The sequence below is a fragment of the Mus musculus genome, chromosome 8 (genome assembly GCF_000001635.26).
Source record: "Mus musculus strain C57BL/6J chromosome 8, GRCm38.p6 C57BL/6J".
In the NCBI taxonomy this organism is placed as follows: Eukaryota; Metazoa; Chordata; class Mammalia; order Rodentia; family Muridae; genus Mus; species Mus musculus.
In genome coordinates this window covers 58,522,114-58,548,797 of record NC_000074.6, presented here as the reverse complement: position 1 = coordinate 58,548,797, position 26,684 = coordinate 58,522,114, and the positions used below count along the sequence as shown (strand labels likewise).

The window sequence follows — 26,684 nt, the reverse complement described above, 5'->3', positions numbered from 1 at the left end:
TGTAATTCAAAGATTTTTGTTTTGTTGTGTTTTTGTCTTTCCTTCCCAATGTAATCTGTTTATCTGACTGTTCTACTTTTAATTATTTTCAATCTATTTAATGGCTCAGCTTTTAAATTAAAGCTGTTGAAATTTCTAGCTGTAATAGCTGCTGTGTATACCATAAAAAGATTCAGGTTTTCAAATCTCTGCTATTAGATACCTGCATTAGAATTTTTTATTTCCTTGGAAGTATAAACACCTACTATTATGTAGTATGAATTTTTATCCTGATACACTTCCTTCTTCCAAAATCTGATTCCCTAAAATTAACTTAGGTAATAATTATTTACCAGGTATAGTAACCAACTCTTTTGTATTCGTGTTATTATGAAATATCTTTCTCTGTTAGGATTTCATCTGAATGTTTCTAAAGAATATGTTACTAGATACAGGGTTCTATGATGCTGAGTTCAATATTCTAGTCTGGATTCTTCTTGCTTCTAGTTTACAACAAATGAGCCTCTTAACATCTTCTTGAGAATGTTATGCCAATTCCTGTCACCCTTTTTTAGTTTCACTTTGTGGCTTTCTATAGGTTGAACCTACTAGGCTTATATTCAGTGCTGGTTACTTGTTTTTACATGTGCTTATCGCGGTTGAGATTCCCTGTGCTTCCTATACACAATGGTTTGGTGTCTCCCATTAATGAAAAAAAAAAAAAAACTCACAGTGATATTTATTTCAAATATTTCCCTTCTCACAAACTTTGCTTAATATTTCTCATTAATTATCCCTTTGTCTTGAAACTTCTTATTGACATGTCTTTAAGTACATTAATTCTCTTCTCAGGTGTACCAAATCTATTGAGTAAGCCAAGAAAATGAGTTTTCAGTCTTGTGATTTCACGGTACTTCTTTCTTCTCTCCCAATTCTTTCTCAATCTTCTCCATCTTTATTTTCATTTCTCATCTTTTCTTATCTTTTATTGACTATTTTTCCATTTATATATAAATGTGTTATTTTGATTCACTACTCCATTATTCTACACTCCCATTTTGTGGGATTATTTTTCAGGAAGTTTGTCTCCAAATACTATTGTTTGTTTGTTTATTTGTTTGATCTTCAGAATGTCTTCTTATTTTTTGTTGAAAGACAAATATAATTTATCTGATAATAGGAACTAATATGAATAGACATCTAGCATAATACTTTATATTGATATGAGAGAAATAGTCTCTCAATTTACAATGCTGCTTAAACTGTAACCTTGCCTCCTGGTGGTACCCACAGCATCTTTTATTTGCAACAGCATCTCTACCCTGATCTTACCAGTCTATCTGTTATTCCCTGAGGACATTTCATTTCACACAGCTGATTTCTTCCACCTCTTTTACTTACCCACTATTACTGCACCAGAGTCCTGTTGATATGGTATTTGGGGGATGTGGAAAGTACCATGTAATTTTATGGGTTAAGCTCAGTCTTACGATGATTGTTGTCTTAAGAATGTTATCCTTATCAGCAGTTTCTGAGGGCTTAGACACTGGGCCAGACAGGAAAAGTAGAAAAGACTGAAGTCATCAGAAAAATGTACTTTCCCCAACTATATCAACGATCTTAGTCTTTCCCATTATAAGTTGCCCTGTATGTAGGCACCTCTAGGCATGTTTTACTAAAACCAGTTCCTATCCCTCCATCTTTCCAAGAACAGGTCTTTCTTGCATCTTTATTGGGATGACTTTTTATTACTCCTTGGGATAAATATACCTCAGGTAGGAATGAGTTCTCTCTAAAGCTGTGGTGTTAGTTTTAGCTTTTTCTGACTCATAGTTTTCCTCACTCAGCACCCAACCATCCAGAAGACTATCCTGTTAGTGTTTACTCCATGGAAATGTTACCTGATGTCTGGCTGTAGCACAAAAGACTTGGCTCTTCCTCTGCAGACTTTTATGTTTTGCTAGATTTCTTTGTGTGTGTGTGTGTGTGTGTGTGTGTGTGTGTGTGAGAGAGAGAGAGAGAGAGAGAGAGAGAGAGAGAGAGAAAATACATCAAACTTTGCTTCTCTTTTATAGAAGATTTCTAATTTGTCCAGTATATTTTGCTTTTTGCAAGCATACGCCTGACAACTTTTAATCTGTTTACAAGCTGACAGATGTTTGAGTTTCATAAGTTAATGATGATGATAATGGTGACGATGTTGATGATGGTTGTGTTGATGGTAGTGATGATGATAATGATAATAATAGTAATAGAAACATTGTAAAACCTTGCAAAAATATCATATTCTTCCCTTGCAACTAAAGGGGACACATTCTCAATCTCTATGAAAAGAAAACACTAAACTGTGCACTCTAAAACACAAATATTTTTTTTTCTGAAAAGAAAGTATATTTTTCGTTCCTTTTAGATATTAGAATAGTATATATGAAAGAGTTTTTCCAAAGTAGTATTTATACATTATGTAATTTATATATTAGCTATTATAACATAGTATTTATATGCATAAAGTTAGATAACTTGACTTTCTGAACACATGATATATCAGAATAAGTATTATTAGGCTATAATCATTTACTCTTACACTTTGCAAGAAAAAGTATAATGCTTGAGTAATTAAAAAGTTTTTCATGTCATCATAACTATGCTATTTATTATAGGTATTATTCTGTTTAATGTGGGATTATACATTTCTAAATCCATAACTTACTGGAAATATCTTCTCAAAATGCACCTCATTTATCTCACCAAATTCTGAAATACTTACAGTAGAATATAACTTATACAAATTGTCTAACAGCAAGAATACTTTACAAGAATTTTTGAGTGTCTTGTGTAATTTATTGGTTAATTCACTAGACTTGGAAATTATAAGAAGCATATCATAAATCAAATATTAGTATTAATATGAAATATAATTCTCATTGATAATTTTTGAAGACATTAAATAAAATAAAGTAGACTAAAATGTGTTGTTTTGTGGTTGTCACCTGCAACAAAAGTGATGGGTGTTTTGTAGATCTTTGTTTGTTACAAAACTGAATGGTGAGAAATCCTTTTCAAAACTCGGTGTCACTCAATACAATTTTCATGTTCTATGAAATGGAGTGTTTTAAATTTTTGGTTTTCATTAAAATCTTTAAACTACAAGCTATAATTATAATAATTGAAATTGCTTTCCCGTAAGTAAATTATGTTCAGAGTACAGGGTAGATACCAGGAAAACACAATGATCTATTGTCTTTCATGTCTACAATTTGTTGAACAAAAAACTCTAAATTAAAAGCTTAGAAAACATCATTGTTGGTTTTTAAATAATTAGCTTTGAAAGTCACGGTCCAAAACGCTTTTTAGATTTAGATTTTAAGTGTTTTTTTCTTATTCTTGTCAAGTCTTGACATTTTATCATTTGGTATTTAAGGAAGTGGAAATTATTCCCCTAACTGGAGTGCTGAAGACAAATAGTATATTTATGTTGAATTATCAATAGTTTTAAAAACAACCTTATTTTATATTCATTGTGCTGGTCCAAGAAAAAATGACTGACATATTATATAACAACAGGTATCTGGCTCAAGTACAATGTCCTGTGTAATTTTTAAGGGAAACTTTAAATGGAAAATATTACTAAATATTACTGCTCATTCCTATAATACGTGTAATTATCTCCTAGGCCTTTTTTGCTTCTCAGTCTTATGAAATTCATTTGGTTGTTCCTCATACAATAGAACTCTCTCCTTCTACAATACACATAGAACTTTTTCACAAAGCAACAGAAATCTCTTCTTCCACAGTATGAGAGTCTACTGAAGGATATTTAGTATAAAGAACAATTATATAATATGAATTGATTAGTTCCTTTGTTTAATCACTAATAAATTCTAAGCACAAAGTACAGTACTAATTACATGATATGTGATTAGTTCATATTAGCTGAGAGAATATCTCCTGTAAGAATGTACTGCCTCCGAGAAATTCACTTTGCTTGGGCCTCAGTTGTCTCTTTAGCATTAAAGCAGACATTAGATGAACACATTAAAATAAGTTTAATGGTAACATTTTAAATTATACAAGTTTTAAAATGTTGGCTGTGAAAAAGATGAGTCTTGTGACAAATAATAGGAGCACTCCAGAGATGGAGGCAGGAGAATTGAGAGTTGGAACTCTGCCTTGGCTACAGAGACCGAACTTGTCTCCAACATACATATAAACAAATATACAAATACTTATATAATTTCATATTAAAGAAGAACATGGAATAATGTTTGACTAATGAATGATCCATCTGTGTATTATAGTCCTTAAAATTAAAAAAAAAAAATCAATGTTTGTTAAATTTCTAGAGATTTGCATTTTGTATTTTTTTCAAATCATTTTCCAGAGATGAACATATTTTGATACTACCTCAGGTATTATGAAAAATAAGCCAGGAGACTATGTTTGTGAGCCTTTTAAACATGGAATTTGCGTGTTTCACTTGTATTTACTCTTCCCTTCAGTCAAAACTTTAATATCACAATAAAGGTCATTTTAAATTCTCAAAAGTTGAAAGTAGAAGATGTCCTTGAAGATGTAGCTGGGGTCACAGCTACTTATGCACACATTTGACAGTAATGAAAATGGTGATGTTAGCTTTCACAACAATGGTAATCTGACACAAAGCGTATTTTAAAGGGATATTTTAGTGTTATAAAAGATTAAGCACACAATGTCATTTAATCATTTAATTATAAACTAACCAATAGCATGGGTGCCAGTGAATCTATTGTTTGCAGACTATTTATTTTACTAGTATTATTGTAGACCTACTTTGGGCATATGAGTTGAACAGCCTGACCATGTCTTTCTTTCTTGGTTTCTTTGTCATATGCATACCTACCATGGCAGAAGATCATTGCTTTTTCTCTTTAATTCTCCTTTCATCTTTTTTTGTGTGTTGTATATTTTCCTTTGGACTTAGCAGGGAAAGCTCAGATTAACAAGGACATATAATCACAGACTACGATACATATTGACTCTGGAGGACACCAAAGGATGCTAATGTTTTTCCTGATAAATTGATAGGGTGGAGTTCTAAAGTCACAACATGATGCCCTTCTGAAGAAATATTCAGGGGGTCATGGAACCCAGGCTTAAAACCCAAGAAAACTTCAAGTGTGTGGATCTTCCATCAAGAAAGGGACAGGTGATTCTTGAAGGTTAATATAATGTTCTTTTTTAACATGATCTTTTATTGCTTTTATATTTCCTCAATTATGATCTTAATTCCCATGCTTTCATTTCTTCTCTCTTCCTTTCCCTCTTTCTTTATATTTTCCCTTAAGAATTACAAAGAAGTTCTCAGGCTTCTTGTCATCTCTGTAAGATGCTGATCTCCTCAATGTTTCTCTAAGGTATGCTCTGCAGAGCAGTCATATTGGGAAGGATTTGCCAGTTAATTAATAGGTATTTGTTGCTAGAAATGTAAATAAAAGTTATACAAATTTTGAGGGTTGGTAGCACAACTCTCCTACACCATACACTTATTTGCAACCAAACTATGGCTACTGGATAAAGACTGCTGCTGAGTCCTTAACCCTCCTCAAAGCAAAGGAAACAATATTGTGCACTTTGAGTCCATTTCTTCTCGTTTTATTTGTTTTTATATAAACATTTTTGTTATTATATTTTGATCATATTATTACCCCTTATCAAACTTCTCCCATGGCAGATTGGTTTATTTGTTTGTTTGATAATCAAGATTTTAAATCTGATCAATGATCTTATCGTAAGAATAGCTCACTTCAGATTTCTCTAGTTGCTCACAGTAACTTCTGTTCTTTGACCACTCATTATGCTCGTAGTATGCACTTAAGAAATAATGATTTTAAAACATTATAAGGAGGACTAATAAATGTTTTCTTTTTTCAGCTATCTAGACATGAAGACGGCTTTGAAAAACTTTCACAAACATCCCAAGAAATTGTAAAACGAGGGATATCCTGACTTTTGCCTGTAAAAATATGAAATTTAACAGATGGACTACATAATGTAAACATTGGTTTTAAAACAATTGGAAAAATTCAAATGATATATTATGGCTTCTGAATTGTGATTACACTCTTGTAGACTTTGAAAATAAAATGTTTTTTATCTTTAAAGCATTGCAAATGTGTTAGAAGACTTTGTTTTTTGAACACAGTAATCCTATAAGTTAACATGTATAAAAAGGTATCATATGATAGCATTTTATAAAATATCGTTTGTTTTTCTGCATAAAAGCCCATTGTCAAAAGAAACAACACAGTCAGGACTAACCAAGTCACTCACTGGATGAACCTTTTATTTCGCAAACAAAGCAGAATTATCATGAGTGATCATTTCTCAGAACTCAGTCTCCTGACAATGTTCTTTTTGACATTCTGTCCCTTGCTTTGTTTCATTGTGTGTAATGATGCTGGATAGTCATTATTATCTCTCTAATCACCTTACAAGAAAAAGCATTCTGTGCTGTTAAGAATTCAAAACTAATATAAATGGAAGAGGTGAATTTTGAAGCTCAAGGTCTTAATATGTTCAGTGAAGTCTTCCCAAGGGTAAAGATAACATAGTCCATTTCTTTTTTTTTTTAAATATTTTTATTACGTATTTTCCTCAATTACATTTCCAATGCTATCCCAAAAGTCCCCCATACCCTCCCACCCACTCCCCTACCCACCCATTCCCACTATTTGGCCCTGGCATTCCCCTGTACTGGGGCATATAAAGTTTGCGTGTCCAATGGGCCTCTCTTTCCAGTGATGGCCGACTAGGCCATCTTTTGCTACATATGCAGCAAGAGTCAAGAGCTCTGGGGTACTGGTTAGTTCATAATGTTGTTGCACCTACAGGGTTGCAGATCTCTTTAGCTCCTTGGATACTTTCTCTAGCTCCTCCATTGGGGGCCCTGTGGTCCATCCAATAGCTGACTGTGAGCATCCACTTATGTGTTTGCTAGGCCCCAGCCTAGTCTCACAAGAGACAGCTATATCAGGATCCTTTCAGCAAACGTTTGCTAGTGTATGCAGTGGTGTCATCTTTTAGAGGCTAATTATGGGATGGATCCCTGGATATGGCAGTCTCTAGATGGTCCATCCTTTTGTCTCAGCTCCAAACTTTGTCTCTGTAACTCCTTCCATGGGTGATTGTTTCCAATTCTAAGAAGGGGCAAAATGTCCACACTTGGGTCTTCGTTCTTCTTCAGTTTCATGTGTTTTGCAAATTGTACCTTATATCTCGGGTATACTAAGTTTCTGGGCTAATATCCACTTATCAGTGAGTACATATCATTTGAGTTCTTTTGTGATTGTGTTACTTCACTCAGGATGATGCCCTCCAGGTCCAACCATTTGCCTAGGAATTTCATAAATTCATTCCCTTTAATAGCTGAGTAGTACTCCATTGTGTAAGTGTACCACATTTTTGTATCCATTCTTCTGTTGAGAGGCATCTGGTTTTTTTCCAACTTCTGGCTATTATAAATAAGGCTGCTATGAACATAGTGGAGCATTTGTCTTTCTTACCGGTTGGGACATCTTCTGGATATATGCCCAGGAGAGGTGTTGCTAGATCCTCTGGTAGTACTATGTCCAATTTTCTGAGGAACCGCCAGACTGATTTCCAGAGTGGTTGTACAAGCTTACAATCCCACCAACAATGGAGGAGTGTTCCTCTTTCTCCACATCCTCGCCAGCGTCTGCTGTCACCTGAATTTTTGATCTTAGCCATTCTGACTGGTGTGAGATGGAGTCTCAGGGTTCTTTTGATTTGCATTTCCCTGATGATTAAGGATGTTGAACATTTTCTCAGGTGCTTCTCAGCCATTTTGTATTCCTCAGGTGAGAACTCTTTGTTTAGCTCTGAGTCCCATTTTTTAATGGGGTTATTTAATTTTCTGGAGTCCACCTTCTTGAGTTCTTTATATATATTGGATACTAGTCCTGTATATTGGTTATATTTTCACTCTGTCTTAGGGCTTTTGATTTTTTGTTCGTTTGTTTCTTGATGCAAAATATTACTATGTATTATAGGCTTCCCTTGAACTTACTACGGAGTGCAGGCTAGACCCCAATGCTGGATCTCTTGCCATCAAACAAACATACCATCTTGCCATCACCCTCAGCTTTATTTAGTTTTTGTTGTTGTTGTTGTTTTTTGTGTTTTTTTTTTTTTTTTTGGAGAGACAGGGTTAGATACTGAGGTGACACTATCCTTTGGGAAACATGGACAAAGGTCGGCTTACTCTAGAGAGGGTACCAAAGACAGAGCAAAGTAACAATAACAAAAAACTACAACTTGAGTATGTATTTATTTTGTGATGGTGTTACAGGAATATAAATGAGAGGTTCCATAGAAGACCATAGACATCACAAGACAGGTGTATCACCAAAAGTCTAGCCCAGTATGGATGGAAATCACCAAACCCTGAGCCTTGCAATTCTCTGAAAGACATCGGTCAGCTCAACAGGTTTGAGAATCCTAAAAATGAATTATCCTTAATATAAATATGAAGGGTGAATTAATGAGGTATCTTTATTTATTTAATTTATTCTATTGCCCCATAAAAAATAACAGAAGAAAAATGTTTTTTTCAAAACTCCACCTTAATAGCTGAACAGTTAAAGGATGTGCCTTTACTTCCTATGCTAATCTGCCCACCTCTGTGCCCCATCTCATGATACTTGCATATTATTTATCATTGATCTGGCTCTACAGACTCCTTCTTCATGGCTCCAATTCCTTCATCTTGCTGCAGATCTTACCATCCCCATCTGTGCTGCCTGAAGCACCACACAATTCTCCATTCTGCCCAGCCATTTGGGTGATCAGCATTTATTGACAAGGCTGAGAGTAAATGGTAGGATGTTTTACACAAACTTGAAGCAGGAGATTCTTGGTAAAGAATTGCAGAGCGGTATCCAGACTGAAGGTTTTAAGGCAGAGAAATCAACATTTGTTTAACCCAAAGGTAAACTTTACACAGCATATAAAACATTATGCCTACAGAATCCCTCTTCCCTGCATTCATAATTTTTTCTGGTTTTATTTTAACTTTATTTTTGAGGGATTCCATTAACAAACAAGAAGGAAGGTTAGAACGCAGAGCTAGTATAGAGAAGAGTCAAAAGAGGTGCAGTTGGAAAGATAAACTAGTGGGCTAGAAAGAGTGGAGCATTTCTCTTTTTTTAAATTTTTTATTAGGCTTTTTCCTCATTTACATTTCCAATGCTATCCCAAAAGTCCCCCATAATTTTTTATATAGCTTCAAAACAGAAGTCTTATGAATCTACCAAGTTTTAGGGACTTTTTGAGAGTCATGAGTTGTTTATTTTCTGAGTCTTCAGGAGACACCTTTTAGAACACAAGAGTCTTAATGATCTTCTTTCAAAGATGGATCATGTCAATTAGAAGGAAAAAATCTATTGAAATATGTGTGCTTACACATGTCAATGACAAATGTCTTCCTTGATTGATCTCTACCTTATACGTTGGAATATGATCTCTCACTAAACCTGAAGCTTCCAGATATGAACATCCTGTCTGGCCAAATATCAAGAGCAATCTTACTGTTGCCCTATTCTTGCACTAGTATTACAGTCACATAATGCCATTCTTGCTGTTTTCAGTGAGTGCTGGCAATAAAAATGCATGTCCTTACACTTCTATGACTGTCATCCTACCAAGTGAGCTCTCTGCATAGCCTGTTTTCTCATTTCCATCTTTGACTGGAAAATTGTTGGACGCTACTGTTTGACCATATGTAGACTGGCTCATTTTAAGTTTGTAATGTCCCTACCTTAACCTCCTGAGCGCTAGGAATTTAGTCATTAATTAACATATCCAACTGTAGTTTTTATATACACATTAATAATTTAGCTCAAACTTTGTTAAAGAGTCTAAGTCCTTCAAATACATGTTTAGGAAAAGAGAGAAAGGGATAATTTTGTCTTTTTGGTATAGGCTTTAGTTTCATGGAGAAGTCCTCTTTGGAAACAATTTCCATTCTCCTTGTATGATGAACAACAGAGGATCTGTCTTCCTGTACTGATGTATCATTTTTACAATCTATTGGGATCTGTTTTCTGCCCGCCTTAAATGCTTTGATATCCATGTCCTAAACTCTTTCATAATTATTCTCTTTTTTTCATGTTATTACTTTCGAAAGTCCTTTTCTAGGATCTAAATAGTCTTTCTGATATTTTTGTTTGTAAAGAACTGCTTTTTGTAAAGCTTCAAGGAAATTAATTTTTACCTTTGTTAAAAGTTCTCTGTACTTTATATTGCTTTTGTTACTCTTAAGTTTGCACTGCCTTTTTGGCTTTCAAATATCTGTTCCCATTTTTCTGAGAAGTCTGGCAATACTTGGCTCTATACACATACTAGCAAACTGAATAAAGTAAATAGTGACATTGAACATTGTGCTTAAAAACCTTGCTTGTGGGGTGATCTCCCATGACATGCTCCATAGCTTCATTGCATTTCTATGGCTCAGACAGAAATTTCTATATATATAGATGTATAGCTGGAGTGTTAGCTTTGATCTGGTAGCATTGTGAAAATATGGTGGGAAAGGCTAGGTCACTTGGTGTTGTGTTTTAGCTAGACTGGCAGGGAACCTAATATATCAATAAGTCAAGACATCTGCAAGAAAAAAATTCAAACTCATTCAAACTCATCCTTTGCGGATGGTAAGTAGTGAGCAATGGTCACCTTGTTGCAAGTGGAGAAGAAAATCCTATTCAACTGTCCATATGAACTTTCATCTTAATCATTTAAACCTTACTCTCAGGGAAAAACAAAACTGATGTCTCTTATTCTTAAGTACTATTAAAATTTTTGTCTTAAAATTCACAGGCTGCCTTGTGAGATTTTAATTTTTTATGAGAAGTTCACGGCAATCCAATTATTTGTTTCCTTGATGTATCCGTCTCATCACTGTCTTTGGTTTTGTGGATAAAGATCAAGATTTTGTTCAATGCATTTCAATTAAGAGTACAATGAAAACTGTTACAATGTCACTATTGTCTACCTTACTTATTTTAATATGAGAGAAATAGAGCATGCTAAGTAAAAAGGGAGAGTTTTTTTCACATGTCCAATATTTCCAAGCATCATTTAATCTGTAAACTTTATTTATAATATATAATAGAATTATATAAAATAATATTTTCTATAAAATATGGAAATAGAATAAAATAATATAGAATAATATATTCATCTACAAGCTATATTTAAAAAGAGAATTATCTCTAAAAATGTAATTTTATTGTTGCAAAGTATTTATAAATACACAACTACTGTTACAAATCACAGGATGTATCCTTTAAATTCAGTTCCTTATCATTTCTTGCTAGATTTTGCTATTGTGTTAGTGTAATTTCAAATCTTATCAGTCTTCCAACACACACACACACACACACACACAAATTCTCACATACAAACACACATTTTATTGTTCTTTTTATTTTCATATATTTAATCTTTTCATCTTTCTTTTAAAATATATCTCCATTCTTTTAATTATTTAATGTATGGTCACTGTTAACAGTCTTCAGTATCTTTTTTTCCTGTTTGCTGCTACGATAATAAAAACAAAACCAACAAAAATCTGAACTATGTTATGTTAATTAAGTAGGAAAAAATCTTTTTTATAATTTAAACCTTCATGTTGTTCTTAAACATTATATTTGATTTCTATCCTTTGAAGACACTGTACCACCCTGTAAGCGATAAAGATAAATTAATGGTAAATTAATAAGGATAACAGAAATGATATTTAATACTGAGATAAGATAGTCTGTTTGCCTTGAAAATACTTAAGAAAAGGGAACAAACAATTGAATCTATTAATCTTTCAACAAATTGAATTTTTCTACCTTATAATTTTTTCTTTTTTATGTAGTATATTGCTTCTTTTAGTGAATACTAAGATTGTGGAAATAAATTTCTTTCAAAGTAATCTTTGGTTCTTATTGCAATTCTTGAACATAATTCATGATATGGGGTGATACTAGCAATGTAAGCAAGAGAAGTGTACACGTTGACATCCCAACACACTGGGTTTGAGGTACACATAGATGTGGGTCCTGAGTACAGTTAGGGCAGGGTGCCCATCTGACATTTTAGTGTAAACATGAAATATCCTTTAGTAGACATCAAATGGAATACAATACTTTGGTGTCAATTAAGGCCATAATATCAGGCTTCAAAGAGTGAACTCAAACCTTGGCTTGAGAAAAATGCTTTCAAATTTGATGTAATTCTCTTTGCTGTAGTCTAATTTCCAGGACAATGGGAATTTTTCACCCAATGTTGTTATAAGGACTTAAAAGTTGTGTCCTAAAGCATTTAGTATAGTACTACTCTCATAGTGAGCACTCTATGAACATCCATTACTATTATTAAAAAACATCTAAATATATTTGAAGAACACATATCAAACTTTATTAATAATATACCAAGTTAATTCAGTAGATCTATATCTACTCATTAAGCAGATGAAGGCAAATAGAAGGGTGGGGTATAGTCAACAAAATCTCCAGATTAAATAAAATGTTTTATGGCTGGAGTTGTGGGAGGATCAAGTTCTCATTTTAAATGTTAAAATAAAGTTTTGGAGTATGCATTTTTTAGGTCAATAGCAATGGTTTTCATCTCAAAATGTTCAGAGGAGCCATTTAATTAACAAATCTTCTTGCATTGCTTGTTCTGGGCCCTGCTGTGCTTATCATCCATGCAGAACAAAATTCTTCCTTTTTTATGCTTGAATACTTTCTTTCTCCACAGACATTTCCACTGGGCCTAGGAGATGGGCAATTCTATTCCTGGACAGATGGTCTGAGAAGAAAAGACTGGCATGACTATGAGAGCATTCAGAGAGATGCTTTGCGCTCAGGTATGGATTCAGCATCAGACAGAGTGGTGCTGTTACTTCAGTGTTTGGTTTGTCCCTGCTAAGTTCTTATGTCCGTTTTTCTTCTGCATGCACTAAAGTTGTCTGTCTTATGGGAACATTGGTAATCAACAAGGGACAGAAACAGATGAATTCAAACAAAACAGACAAAACAAATAATGAACATCCTTTCCTTGGCTGCAGAGGAGGTCATTGCAAATGTGCAAATCTATATTGTCTTAGATTCCTTTTAAAATAATTCTGTGAGTCATGTTGGGATTTATCAGTAAGACATAAGCTGGTAAACACAAGCCAGATTCACACACTGGGACAAATTATATCTAAATGTCAGTACTAAGCAACTCAGTCATGCCACAAGCTTTTGGAATTTTAATTGGTTGTGACAATTTCATAAATTACCACATTTGGGAATCTGAAGTTTATAGAACTTGGACTAAGAGTTCAATAGATTCAAATAGATTTAAACGCATGTAGAGTTCTAGGCTGGGGACATATCTAGAAGAAAAAAATTTACAAGAATGTTCTTAGAGAAAGATTGAAAAAAGTGGAATTCTGCAATTAAAAATTCAAAAAGAGTGTATCAGTAGACATCCTGAGCAAGGTGATAGTGGTACATGGAAGGAGGCCCTTCTTATGCAGCCAATGTAACTTTGCTGTTTCTCAGAGGGACTGTCACAGAAATAGGATAACTATTGTCTGCAAAGATATTGGGGCAACAGTAAGGCACTCCACCAGAAGCACAGCTATGACTACCCAGTATGAGGTCATCCTGGTCAAACTTGCTCAAACTCATCCCATCGGGATAATAACAGGCAGAGTGGTACATTGTCCTGACATGGTACAGGACTCTTCTGTGTCAGGTAGAGCTGATCTAATTATAGCTCCTTTTATTCTCTTCTCAGTCTTTCTCTTTTTATCAAGAATAGCCCACCTCTCTATTTCATTAAAGAAACTTGTCCCAAAGATGATTCCTGTCTTAGAAGCATTGACCTTTTTGAGATAGCATCTTCCCACCTTGACCAGGAGCCAATGGGAAATCACAGAACTGTTTTCCTCACCTCCAGCTTCTCTGGCTAATCCTCTTATCTCTTATTTTTGAGAGCTTAGTCCACCTGCATTAATCTGACCATCTGTTCTTTATGCTTCAGGACTCACAAGGCTTTTTGCAATGTTTACTTAACCTTGTCAACTGAAACTATAAGAATATAATAATAACAAAATTATCACAAAATATTGAATGCATGTTTACTAATATGTACATTACCGAATCTCAGAACAATTTTGGCAGATATTAGCCAAAATTTGTAAAATTATTGGGTCTTTATAAATTTATTCACATAAAAACTATAAATTAGTTAAGACTATATAGAGCAAACTAGACCTAATTCTTCTCTATATATCCACCCCAATTCCTGACATTAAAATAATATAATATTTGGACATGGAGTAATAATAGGTTTATGGAACAAAGACATAGTTAAGTTAATATTCTAGCTTTACTATTATGGATACTTAGCAAATCAATTTATATTTCTTGTAGTCTTCTTTGAAGAATTTCCTTATGATAAAATAATTGATAAATCAATGAAATGTAAAATAATTGACCAATTATCTAGGCATCAGCTTCTAGTAACTATAACTATGTAAAACTTTTGTTTTATTCTTATTTTTAAGTACATTTGAATGTGAGTATATGTACACATGAGTACAGTACCCCTTGAGGCAAGAAGAGTTTGTAACTATAGTTACAAACATTTTTGAGTAGCCCGACATTGGTGGTACTATGGCTACTAAATTCAGGTTTTCTGGAAGACCAGCAAGCATTCTTAACTGTTGAGTCATCATTCCAGACCACCAAACTGTAATTCTTAAATCATGTTAGGTACTTTTACATGAATGGTTATACCTTCAGTTTGTGCAAACAAATTTTAGATCGAAAATCAATCACTTTCCCTTTATTTCTGCTTCCTATTACATGTTTTGTGTTTGTCTCTATTTGGATCAGGGGCTATTCAAAGGACCTGTAATTTAGTACTTTTCAATATAAATTAGGTGTGATTGTTTTAAATGACTAATGGTAAGGCTCTTTAATGGCTTGTTGGAGAATTGATATATCTTAAATAAGGCATTTAAAATCATTCAAACATACATGAATAGATTCTCAAAATTAAATAAACACTTTTATGTGTCAAATCCAGTCCTAATGTTCCATTGTCCCTCCTCAAACATTTAAATTTTTTTATTTACTCTCTTATATTTCTCCATATGTATTAGAGTTTCTGTACTATTAAACATGTTATGATGTTTCTTGCATTTGAAATATATTTAACCTCAAATTATGCCCAATGATTTTTATTTTCCATTCCCAATTATTTTCAAAATTAATTATTGTCAACTTGCAAAACCAATTGATTCATATTTATGTTGTTTAATTTTCTACAACATTCTATTTCTGGGTATTTGGATGTTTTCTATATTGCAGTTATAATGTATAATCTATCTATAAACAATTTTTATGTGTGGCCATGGGCCAGACACAATATTTTATTAGGAATATATCAGCTAATACATTTGTATGTTTAAGGAAGACATTTCATAAGCTCTACCAAACTGTTCTCCAAAATTATTAAGGCAATTATTTTGGTCAGTAATGGATGGAATTCCCATTGCTGCAATTCCTTTAAAGGGCTTCATCCTGTAAGAATATTTCCTTAATTAATAGTGATGGAATTTATATACAATCACTTGTAATTTTCATATTAGCCACTTTCATGAAATTAATTCTGTATGCTTATAAGCTGTTTTTTTTCCTTTTTGAAGAAAAATATCTTATTAATTTCCAATTCAATTTTTATTTTTCTATTCCTTATGAATATATACAGTGCCTTTTTAAGGTGATGTACTTTGCTAGGCGTATGTAGTAAAGTGTATTATCTCATATTTTGCAAACATTTCAATACCTCTTTCTTTCTTTTTTTATCATTATTCAGCCTTTTAATGTAGATCAAAATACTTGGATGAAGCAGCATAGTACAGATTGGTTGCTTGCTCAAATAAGATTTAAAGGCACTATAGATAATCATTACTTTCAAGGTAGACTGATAAAACTTTTAAATGTACATAAGGTTATATTTCCTAATATGACATCTTTACAGCCTCCCATAATACCTCTTTCATATGTAGGCGGTGAAATAGTTTTTCTGTATAGTTCAGTTAAACTATCTCTATCTCTCTTTATCCTTTCCTCACTCCCTTCTTATTTCTCCTTTCCTCCTTTCTTCCACCTTTCTTTCCTCCATCTTTGCTTCCCTCTTTCCCTTCCCTTTTTCCTGTTCCCTTCTTTATTGAGATAGGGTCTCACTCTGTATTATTGGTTTGATCTCTCTGCTCCTAGACAAGTGCTAGGGTTGCAGGTATAAACAACTACAGCAATACGTTGATCATTTCTTAAGGATGATTCATGCCAATGGGGATGTTTTGTACCATCTTGAAAAAACTTGAGAATATTAGCCTGTGCATTTAGGACCTAAATCCAAACATTCATTTTCATACAGTTGAATGTAAGGATTTAGCACGTATTTGTATTTCAGCTGACTGTAAATGTAAGTTTCAGCAGCAGTTAGTGGAATATTTTACTTCCATTTATCTAAGTGTTCACTAGTATAAATTAAATTTTTATATTTTGTGCTCCTTTGGAGTTCTTAATCCCATTTAAGAAATGAAAATTCCTGTCATAATAGTAGAATATCTCATAGGTAATATCTTAATAGTAATTATTGACTCATGATTAAGCTGATAAGGAGAGATTTTTTTATTACCTTTTGCATTGATGTGTTTGTATTCTTTTATTGTATTATTTCTGATTGACATGAAGAGAACATATGCACAGCTTTAAAAATTAGACTATAAAATATACTAGTAAATTAGAACATAATTAATATTTGTCAAATTATCTGCTGCAAGTTGTATCAAGATTATTTATTATATATAAGATACAATTTGCTAAACACATGAAACTCAAGAAGAATGAAGACTGAAGTGTGGACACTATGCCCCTCCTTAGAATTGGGAACAAAACACCCATGGAAGGAGTTACAGAGACAAAGTTTGGAGCTGAGATGAAAGGATGGACCATGTAGAGACTGCCATATCCAGGGATCCACCCCATAATCAGCATCCAAACGCTGACACCATTGCATACACTAGCAAGATTTTATCAAAAGGACCCAGATGTAGCTGTCTCTTGTGAGACTATGCCGGGGCCTAGCAAACACAGAAGTGGATGCTCACAGTCAGCTAATGGATGGATCACAGGGCTCCCAATGGAGGAGCTAGAGAAAGAACCCAAGGAGCTAAAGGGATCTGCAACCCTATAGGTGGAACAACATTATGAACTAGCCAGTACCCCGGAGCTCTTGATTCTAGCTGCATATGTATCAAAAGATGGCCTAGTCGGCCATCACTGGAAAGAGAGGCCCATTGGACACGCAAACTTTATATGCCCCAGTACAGGGGAACGCCAGGGCCAAAAAGGGGGAGTGGGTGGGTAGGGGAGTGGGGGTGGGAGGGTATGGGGGACTTTTGGTATAGCATTGGAAATGTAAATGAGCTAAATACCTAATAAAAAATGGAAAAAAAGATTATTTATTATAATTCAGGGTGTTTTGTAAGTCAATTCTCTGGTTTTTAAGTGGTAATCTTAGAAGACCAACCTTATCTAGATTCTTTACGTATTTTAAAAGCTTTATTAACATTATACCTGGTATATAGACATGCTCATGACTTTTACTATTATTAATTTTTGTTCTTGTCTCATCTAATACATCCTAATGGCAGTCTTTCCTCCCTTCGTTCCTGCCTGTTCTCCTTACACCTTCTGTCTCCCTCAGATCCACTCTTCTTGATTTCCTTTCAGAAAAGAGCAGGCCTGCCAGGAATATCACCTGAACATGGCATAAAAGAATGCACTAAGACTAGGCACAAACACTCATATAAATGCTGGTTGAGGCAACCCAGCAGCAGGAAGAGTGTCCCATGAGTAAATAATAGCATCAGAAACACCACAAGTCCCACTGTTGATTCCAATAAAACCCCAAGCTAAACAATACCATGCAGGCAGAGGACCTATGACAGACTCAGGCAGGCTCTGTAACTGTTGCTTCAATCTCTGTGAGTCCTTATGAGCCCTGTTTAGTTGATCCCTGAGCTGAGTTCTCCTGGTAGTCTCACTCTCTCTAATATAAATTGAAATTTAGGAAATTCTGGAAATCATAATTGCCCACTCCTATCATTTAGAGTTTTAATGTTAACAGCCATCATACTTACACTTGTGTGTTATGACAATTTATCTTTTCTTGACCTTATGACTTTTTTTTTGTCTTTTTGTCTTGTCAAAACACATACTTAGACAGCAGTGTAATGCTGAACAGCTAGTAACAATGGTTACCCTTGACTTTGTATGATGTCTACAATAGCAAATTAAGTCCTCTTTTTATGACTTTTATTTAGAGCTATCACTTCTCTATCAATATAATTCATTACATGTGCGCTTTGCCACAATTATCAACAAGATTAAATATTCCTTAACCAATACACTTCTAATGATCTTGTGACCTGATTAGCTCAGACACATACTTTAGTTGTTTGTGTGTGTGTGTGTGTGTGTGTGTGTGTGTTGGTGTGTGTGTGTATGTGTGTTCATGCACCCACATGTACCTGCCTACGTAGTCAAGAAGAGGGGTTGGGATGCCTTGTGAGTGTTAGAACTGTAGATAAAAGCCAGGGAATGCTAGCCTTTTAACTGAACGCTGGGATGCAAACATGCATCTGCTAATGCACTTTTCCAGGCCATTAGGGATTTTGATAAGAGGAGAGTCGTATTTTAAAAGCTTCTTTGGACGCTATGGTTGATCTTATTTCTTGGCAACAGGTATTTAAGTATTTATCAACAATCTACAAATTCTACTCTACTACTCAGTAGTCAAATGAAGTTACATTTAATATTTTGCTACTTCTTATTATCTTAGTCAATGATACTTATATGTTTGAATACCAGCACCCTTCATTCTGTCTTATTCATTTGGCCTTTCTAAATATTCCATTGACTCAATAAATGCTTTTAGAGAACCACTGGAACTCAGAGGCGGTGCAATGACCTAGCATGCACAAGGCTGCGGGTTAGATCATCAGTACTGACATTAAAATAGTGACAAATTTACATGACAACCTACATCATGTAATGGATCAAGCATATACAATGATTTGCAAATATGAGCTGCATGATCTTGGACAGAGGGCATGGTTCTTCAGTGGGCTTTTACTTTCCTAACAATGTGGCCATTTTTATCTAAACCATGAAATTCTTGCCTTAATTATCTAAGTATCCTTCAAACTGGTCTCCTTGTTTCAAAATTCTACAAGTAGAATCTAAAGGGATATTTTTGAGATTCCACTGACTTTATTTTTCCACTTAAATGGCGATTGGATTTAAAACTAAAGCCAAGTTCATATCATAAACTCTAAGCTCCAATATGCTCTATAATTGACCCATCTATAACCTTGTATGTTGAGTAGTGTGTAGTCTGTTGCTCTCATGTTCTTCTACAGTATGCAGGAAATTTCCCAAGGGTTTTGCTGCCTCCTGAATCTGTTTAATCCATATTACATAAATTGATTCATTACTGTTACCACGTTATTAGTTTTTAAATCAAAATAATCTTCCATTACCATGTTATCATTTTAGAAACATTCATTAATACTCTGTAGCATATATATATATATATATATATATATATATATATATATATATATATAAACATGTGTGCAATTAGTGAATTAAAGCCTATGATTCTATTAAATATAGACATTTATCCAAAGGCTCTAACTTACAGTATAACCTTGACTTGTTTGAATTGCCTTTTTGACTATCAGTGTTCCCACAGTAAAACACTCATTTGAAAACATGGTTAAATAAAACATGGTTAAATATACTTGCAATTTCTCTCTTCTGGAAAATGCATGTCATGCCCCCTTAAGTGACTGTTAGCTCAGGTCCACAATGCTAAAGGGTCATACTTCTTCCTACTAATTTCCACAGTAAAATATTCAAAGGATATGCATTCAAAGAAAAATTGAGAGGTAGGAATTTACCATGTTTGTATCATTAGTGCTCCACTCTCTGAAGTTTCCTTAAAGAACACGTCACTTCAGTGCTGTCAGAGGCCATTTTTGTCCTAAATGTCATTATGCTACGTAATTTAGAAGTTGCTAGCCAAAACCTATTGGAAGCTCAAATGCATCCAATTGGGATAGAGTATACCTACTTGCTTTCCAAAAAGTTAAAATAATAAAATAAAATAAAATAAAATAAAATGTAATTTTTTATTCTCAATGTTTATAAAATATAATTTTGGTATAATTAGCATTACTTCTGGTCATCTTTTATTGATGTGTCATGTAGTTATAGAACATCATCTGGCATTCTTTTCTTACTTGAAACAATGAAAACATTGTTTATTGTTAATAGTTTTCTGAAATTTATGCCTGAATGGTGTATTCTTAAGAAGCTCATAATGATATTAGTTAAGTGATATTAGTCAATTTTAGGGAAGGACCAAATTTATTATTATTCATTGAATTAGAATTAAATATTAATGAAATATTGCATTTACAGGCATTGTATAATCAGAAAAGGTAAAATGAAACAAAGGGACTCTATTGAGATTTCTCATCTATATGTCTAAAAATAGAATTGAACTTAGCTAAATTTAAATTGAGTAAAATTCATCTAGGGAAAATTTCCTTCAGTCTCACAATCTGAAAATAGCAATGTAGAAACATCTCAGGAGATTTATTAACTGAAATCCACTTGTACAAAAATATAGTTGTCTCTTAAAACTAATTCATTTGGTGGTGGAGATTTAGTAGAGTATGTGGCTAACAATCTCAAAGCCTTGGGTTTGGTTCCAATAAATGAAGAAATAATCAATTTAACTAATCTACTCGTGAAAGTTGTACTGTCTCTCTATTTAGTAACTTTTACTTCCCACAGCCAAAAATGCATGAGATTTATTACTCTTATTTTCCTCATTAGTAAAATATGGCTTGATGATCACACCTATCATAGTTGTTTTAAATGTTAATTAAATTGTCCAATTAAAATGCTTGTGCTGTTCCCTAAATGATCTTTATATATATTCATATAACCTTGATTTCTACTTCCATCTGATGATAGCTTGAATCAACAGTCATAATTTTTCTTTTGCATTCACATCTAATAAATGTAGAAAAACTTGCAAACATTTTCATGGTAGTTGGTGTATTAACTTGTACTTGCAATAGAGCTTTCTATTACTCTGGCATTTATATTATAGAATATTTAGTGAAATTCTGCTTCATGTATATGTTCCTCTCCTATCGTATTTATCACTTATCAAACACAACTCTTTTACATGGAACAGTAGTGATTATTATCAAAATGTTTCTTTCTATAAATGTACATATTCTGCATGGGTCTTATAGTTAGATCATAATCCTTGATCATGAAGGAATAGAAGCTGGCCATGGTGGCACATGCCGTTAATCCCAGCACGTGGGAGGCAGAGGCAGGTGGATCTCTGAGTTTGGGGCCAGACTGGTCTACAAAGTGAGTTCCAGGACAGCCAGGGCTATACAGAGAAAACCTTCCTTGAAAAACCAAAACAAAAAACAAAAAACAAAAAAAAAAAAAAAAAGAAAGGAAAAAAGAAAGAATAGAACATTTTCTGCTATGGAAAAATATGTTCTAATAAAAAAAACCCTCAAAGACAAACTGATGCACAGTTAGTATAAGGAAAGAACTTGAATCCAGACAGACCTAAGAAACCAAAGTGTAATTTGAGATTTTTCCTGAAATCCATTTTCCAATGAATTTCCAATGTTATGAGTTTGGCACTATTGTTATACTTTATCTTTTAATGAGAAGAGAGAAGCCATTCTTATATACAGAGTTACATCATTGTGTAGCCAGTACAAGCTACAGGAAGAAGTGTAAGACAGTTGGAAATTGAGCTTTAGTCTTGGATGACTCAATGACATCACTACCAAGACACTAAGAAAACATGGCAGTTGCCACGTGGTTTTATACCAACTGGGAGTCTCCCATGATTGAAGGGTACCATTCATTTAAACCCATATTGTCAATAATGAAGTGTATTATATTTTTGTCACAATTTCATAGAAATTCAAATCATTACTTGAACCTTCTATCAAAATTCATACCCAGAGGCTGGCACAATTTTGTCAGTAATGAGTTATGAGCTTTCCTGGCCCCATTTCTTAATGAATGCAGAGGAGGAAATATGTTTTAATCCATGAGAAAAGGCAAATTGCCAGCCATGGAGACTGACATCAGAAACACACACTGCAATTTTACCTGACATCCTTTGCTTGAATAGCACCGGATCTTAAGCAGCATTCATGCCAGATAAAAGCAACTGCTACTTTGATGTTTTGTAAGCACATAGAGGTGACATGAATGCTCCTTAAGAATGCTAGAAGTCCAGAACATGGACATTATTACTTGAATGGAAAATTTCCTTGCCGCTAACTTGTGTAATAAATTTGCATTATTTATAGAGCATATTTCATAAAATAATGGAAAAAATCAGAGTGACTAGCTAATTTAATTTAGTGAAGTGTTTGATATGCTGGTATGAAATGACTAGGATAACACAATAGAATTAACATCATCAAGGATCTAATAATGATCTGAATCTCTATGGTGACCAACTGAGCCTTAGGGATCCAACTTTATCATTGGATGAAAATGACTAGATTAATTTATCAGGCATTGCCCTACATAACAATCTAATGGAATTTAGTAGTTCATGTTCATTTGGCTGTAGATATTATGATCCAGATCAGTTTATGAAAAAACATTTTTGTTATTAAGCAATCATATTTAATTAAAGCATCACTTGAAATTGTGGCAAAAAGTTTGTGCATAGAAAATTGGTAGAGTCATATTTATTTTGCAGTCCTCATATTTTGTAATGAGGGATAATTTTATTGATACAACAATACATCTATATATAATTTCACATACACATTGTAATTATTTTTGCTCCAAAACAAAAGCATTCAATTTATTGTCAAAATTTGGGATATTACTAATAAACTTAAGATGAAGACCTAGCATTTTTCAGTATATAATCTTTATTGCCTATGCTAAACTTTTCTCATTTCTTTTTTTTTGTACATGTATAGTGTTTTGACAAATAGAGAATAAATTCTTATTCCTGAATCCAGATCACATTTTCATAGGAAGACAAATATTATTAAAACTATTTTACATAAACAACAAATTTAGGAAAGTTAAAGTTCTCTATATGAAATCAATAATCATACTATTTTATACACACAGCATAGTCGATGACAGCAACATAAATCCAATATTGCTCTTCCTTATCATCTCTTAATTGTCCTTCCATCCCTCAATGCTTCATACTTACCAGGAAGATAAGCTATACTGTACTGTGTCTCATCAAATTGCAGGTAACATTAGGGCTTTGTTCCCTCCTTTTTTATAGAATTGGTTTTTTTTTTCATACAATCTATTTTGACTCTGTTTTCCCCTCCCCAATTTCTCTACTAGCATCCCTACCTCCCTACCAACTTAACTTTATGTTCTCCATGTATCTTTAAAATACGCAAAGCAAGAAACAGAGAGAGAGAGAGAGAGAGACAGACAGACAGACAGACAGACAGAGACAGAGATTCCACAAAAACACAATAATAGGAACGAAAAAAGTGAGAAACTAAAAAGATAAAAACTGCACAAACATTTGAATAAGTGGTTCTAAGTGGGAGTCTATGTCCACTTGCCCTTTGTGCTAGAACCCAGACTGGCTTGAACTTTTGCATGGTGCCACTGTCTCTGTGAATTTCATATGTGCATCAGTCCTTTTGTGTTAGGAATACAATTGTCTTAAATCACCATCATCTTTGGCTCTTAGAATCTTTCTACTTCTTCTTTTGCAAGGATCTTTGAGTCTTGAGGTAAGGAGTTTGATGAAATTAACCCATCTAAGTACTACAAAGTTGACAAGAAGAATTTCTTTCTTTTTTTTATATTAAATGATAATATATTTTTATTAGATATTTTCCTCAGAGAGGAAACTAGGACATGAAGGATCTTTAAATGTCACAACAAAACTTCTGTGATTTCTGCTCTCTGGTCCATTTAATAACTGCCATTCTCCTCTCTCAAAAACTTTACCCTATCTCTAGGCACCATGGAGGTCTCATGGAATCTCAGCAGGCACCCAGACTTCTTTTCTCTAGCATAGCACTGAAAATGAATATTTGACAGCTACCTACCCTCATTGGCAACCTCCCCAGATTCTGAGTTCTGCCTCTGTTCCCTAACACAGTGTTTCAGAATGTTTGCTGTACAGGTCTCATGGGCCCCAGCAAAGATGGGCAGAGTACCTTCCACTTCTTCATTATTTTGTCACCCATTCATTAAGCTAATAATAATTTATTAAGCTAATAATAAAACTTGCAGTTCCCTCTTACAGAAAAGCAGAAATAAATGTTTATCCAATCAGTTTTCACAAAGTTATTCAGCTGTAAATTTGTCAGTCATTATTTAGTCTTTATTTTCAGGTCAAATAGTTTTATTAATTTCCTTGCTTTGTTGGTTTGTGTTTTCCTGGATTTCTTTAAGGGATTTATCAATTTCCTCTTTAAGGGCCTCCTCAATCATCTTCATATGGGTGATTTTCAGGCCCTTTTCTTATGCTTCAGTTATGCTAGAATATTCTGGGCCTGCTGTGGTAGGATAAACAGGCTCTGGTGAGGACACAGTGCCCTGGCTGTGATTGATTGTGTTTTTATGTTTGTGCTCAGCATCTGGGATTGAAATGGTTATAGGTCTAGGTACCAACTTCTGAGTTTGACTTTATTAGGTAAACTTGTTTCTTTTCCCTGTCTGGATTTTCAGAGAGTATGGTTCTGTGCCTTGCCTGATAGGAAATTTCCTTTGTCCTGAACCTCATAGCCACTGGGAGAAACATGTTAAATATATTTCTAGGTATTTGGAGCTGACACTTAGGAATGGGGATAGACTAATTTTCTAAAGGATTTCACAAGAGGGAGAAGAGCTTGTTCAACCAGGATCTGTCTTATTTTGTCTCCTTGGAATGTGGGGGAGAAGGCAGTGAAGAGAGCTCACCCAAGGGTCTGCTATACTGCTGGAGATGAGACAAGAGAAGATTTATGGTGCTAGAGTAACCAGAGAGAGGAAGATGTGCAGCCAGCCTGCTTTCGTGGAAGGTGTGCTCTGTGGTTTAGCTGGGATTGCCTGCTGAAGCTGGGATCTGAGATAAAACAAGTGGGGAAAGGGAGTTTAGGATGGTAAGGTCTGAGGGATCCACAGGATATGAGGGCAGAGGAGGAAGGAGGGCTACAGCAGATGTTCTGTTTCTAGTTAAGGAAGAGACTAAAGAATTTGGGTTAGATGAGAGAAGGGGTGATGAAGGTCTTCAGTTAGCTTACCTGTTTCCCTGCCCTGCTTAGCTGCTGTGTTCACAGGGAATGCCTTTTGTTATTAGAAGCTGGAATAATGAGATGAGTTGGAGGGGAGGGGAGGGGAGAAGATCTTTGTGATACATTGGGGATGGTGTCAGAAAGAGATTAGTAGGCGGTGCTTGCTGAGGCTGAGGTGAGGCTTTCAAGAGGAATATCTGTGGATCCACACAACGTGGAAGCAGAGGCCAGGGAAGGCTGCCAGAAGTATTCTGCTGCAGACCTGGGCATGAGACTGGAGGAGTGGATCTGGGTTACCAGAGAGAGAAGAGCCAGTAACCACTTCTAAAACTCTACAATGACAGTGAGATCAACATTACTTATGCTTTCTTATAGAGAATACAAAGAAAGAAAGAAAGAAAGAAAGAAAGAAAGAAAGAAAGAAAGAAAGAAAGAAAGAAAGAAGCCAGACTAGAAACAACCCTGCCATGAAGACTTTAACACTAATCTGTCTTACATCCTTATCCTTTAAAAAATTCATTTATTTTAGAGATCACTTATTATCATTTCCAACAGGAAATGAGGTAAATAGTACTGAATCCAGAGAAAATTTACGTGATATATTTAGCTGCTTTCATTAACATTAACTAGGATATTTCCTAATATTCAACTTTCATTTTGGAAAAAGTTCATTATGTCAGATGATATTTTAATTATGCCTTTGTTGCACTTATTTGTGGGGGAGTGGCATGCACATACCACAGCACATATGTGGAAATCAGAGAACAGCCTAAAGGATTTGATTTTCTCCTTTCCCCATGTTTTTACAGGAGAATGTATTCAGACTCTTTGGCTTGACAGTAATTTCTTTTGCCAACTGGGCCACTGTGCCTACACAAGGTGTGGCTTTTACAGTAGCAGAATCATATGAAAGCATTCACATTCTTGATATATTGTGGGAGTTAGTCAGTCATTTTCTTAAAATAAATTATTAGAAAATGGATGACAAAGATTCAAATATGAAATAAATTAATTTGGTATTGCAGTGCATCTCCTAACAGCTGTGCCAAAGGCTCTTGTGGCTTTAATAATTTCATGTTTTAAGCCACTGTTTAATGTCAAAAGAGACTGTAAGATTCCCTTCCCTCTAGAGAGTTGGTATTTCAAACAAAATTCCTGCAAATATGCAATTACTCTATCTCTGACAAAAGAGCTTAGAACACTGCTTAATTTAGTCCTCATTGGCATGACAGCCCTCCAGTGATTC

The 26,684-nt window shown here is 34.2% G+C and overlaps 1 protein-coding gene across 3 annotated transcripts in view; it reads left to right on the top strand.

Moving 5' to 3' along the window:
• Galntl6 (UDP-N-acetyl-alpha-D-galactosamine:polypeptide N-acetylgalactosaminyltransferase-like 6) overlaps window positions 1-26,684 on the top strand; it is a 1,140,043-nt gene that overhangs the window by 363,734 nt on the left and 749,625 nt on the right. For all 3 annotated transcript variants that reach the window (XM_030243596.1, XM_017312847.2, NM_175032.3), the window contains one exon: window positions 12,784-12,892. In XM_030243596.1, coding sequence (XP_030099456.1) covers window positions 12,784-12,892 — 109 coding nt within the window. The remainder of the gene's footprint in view (window positions 1-12,783; window positions 12,893-26,684) is intronic.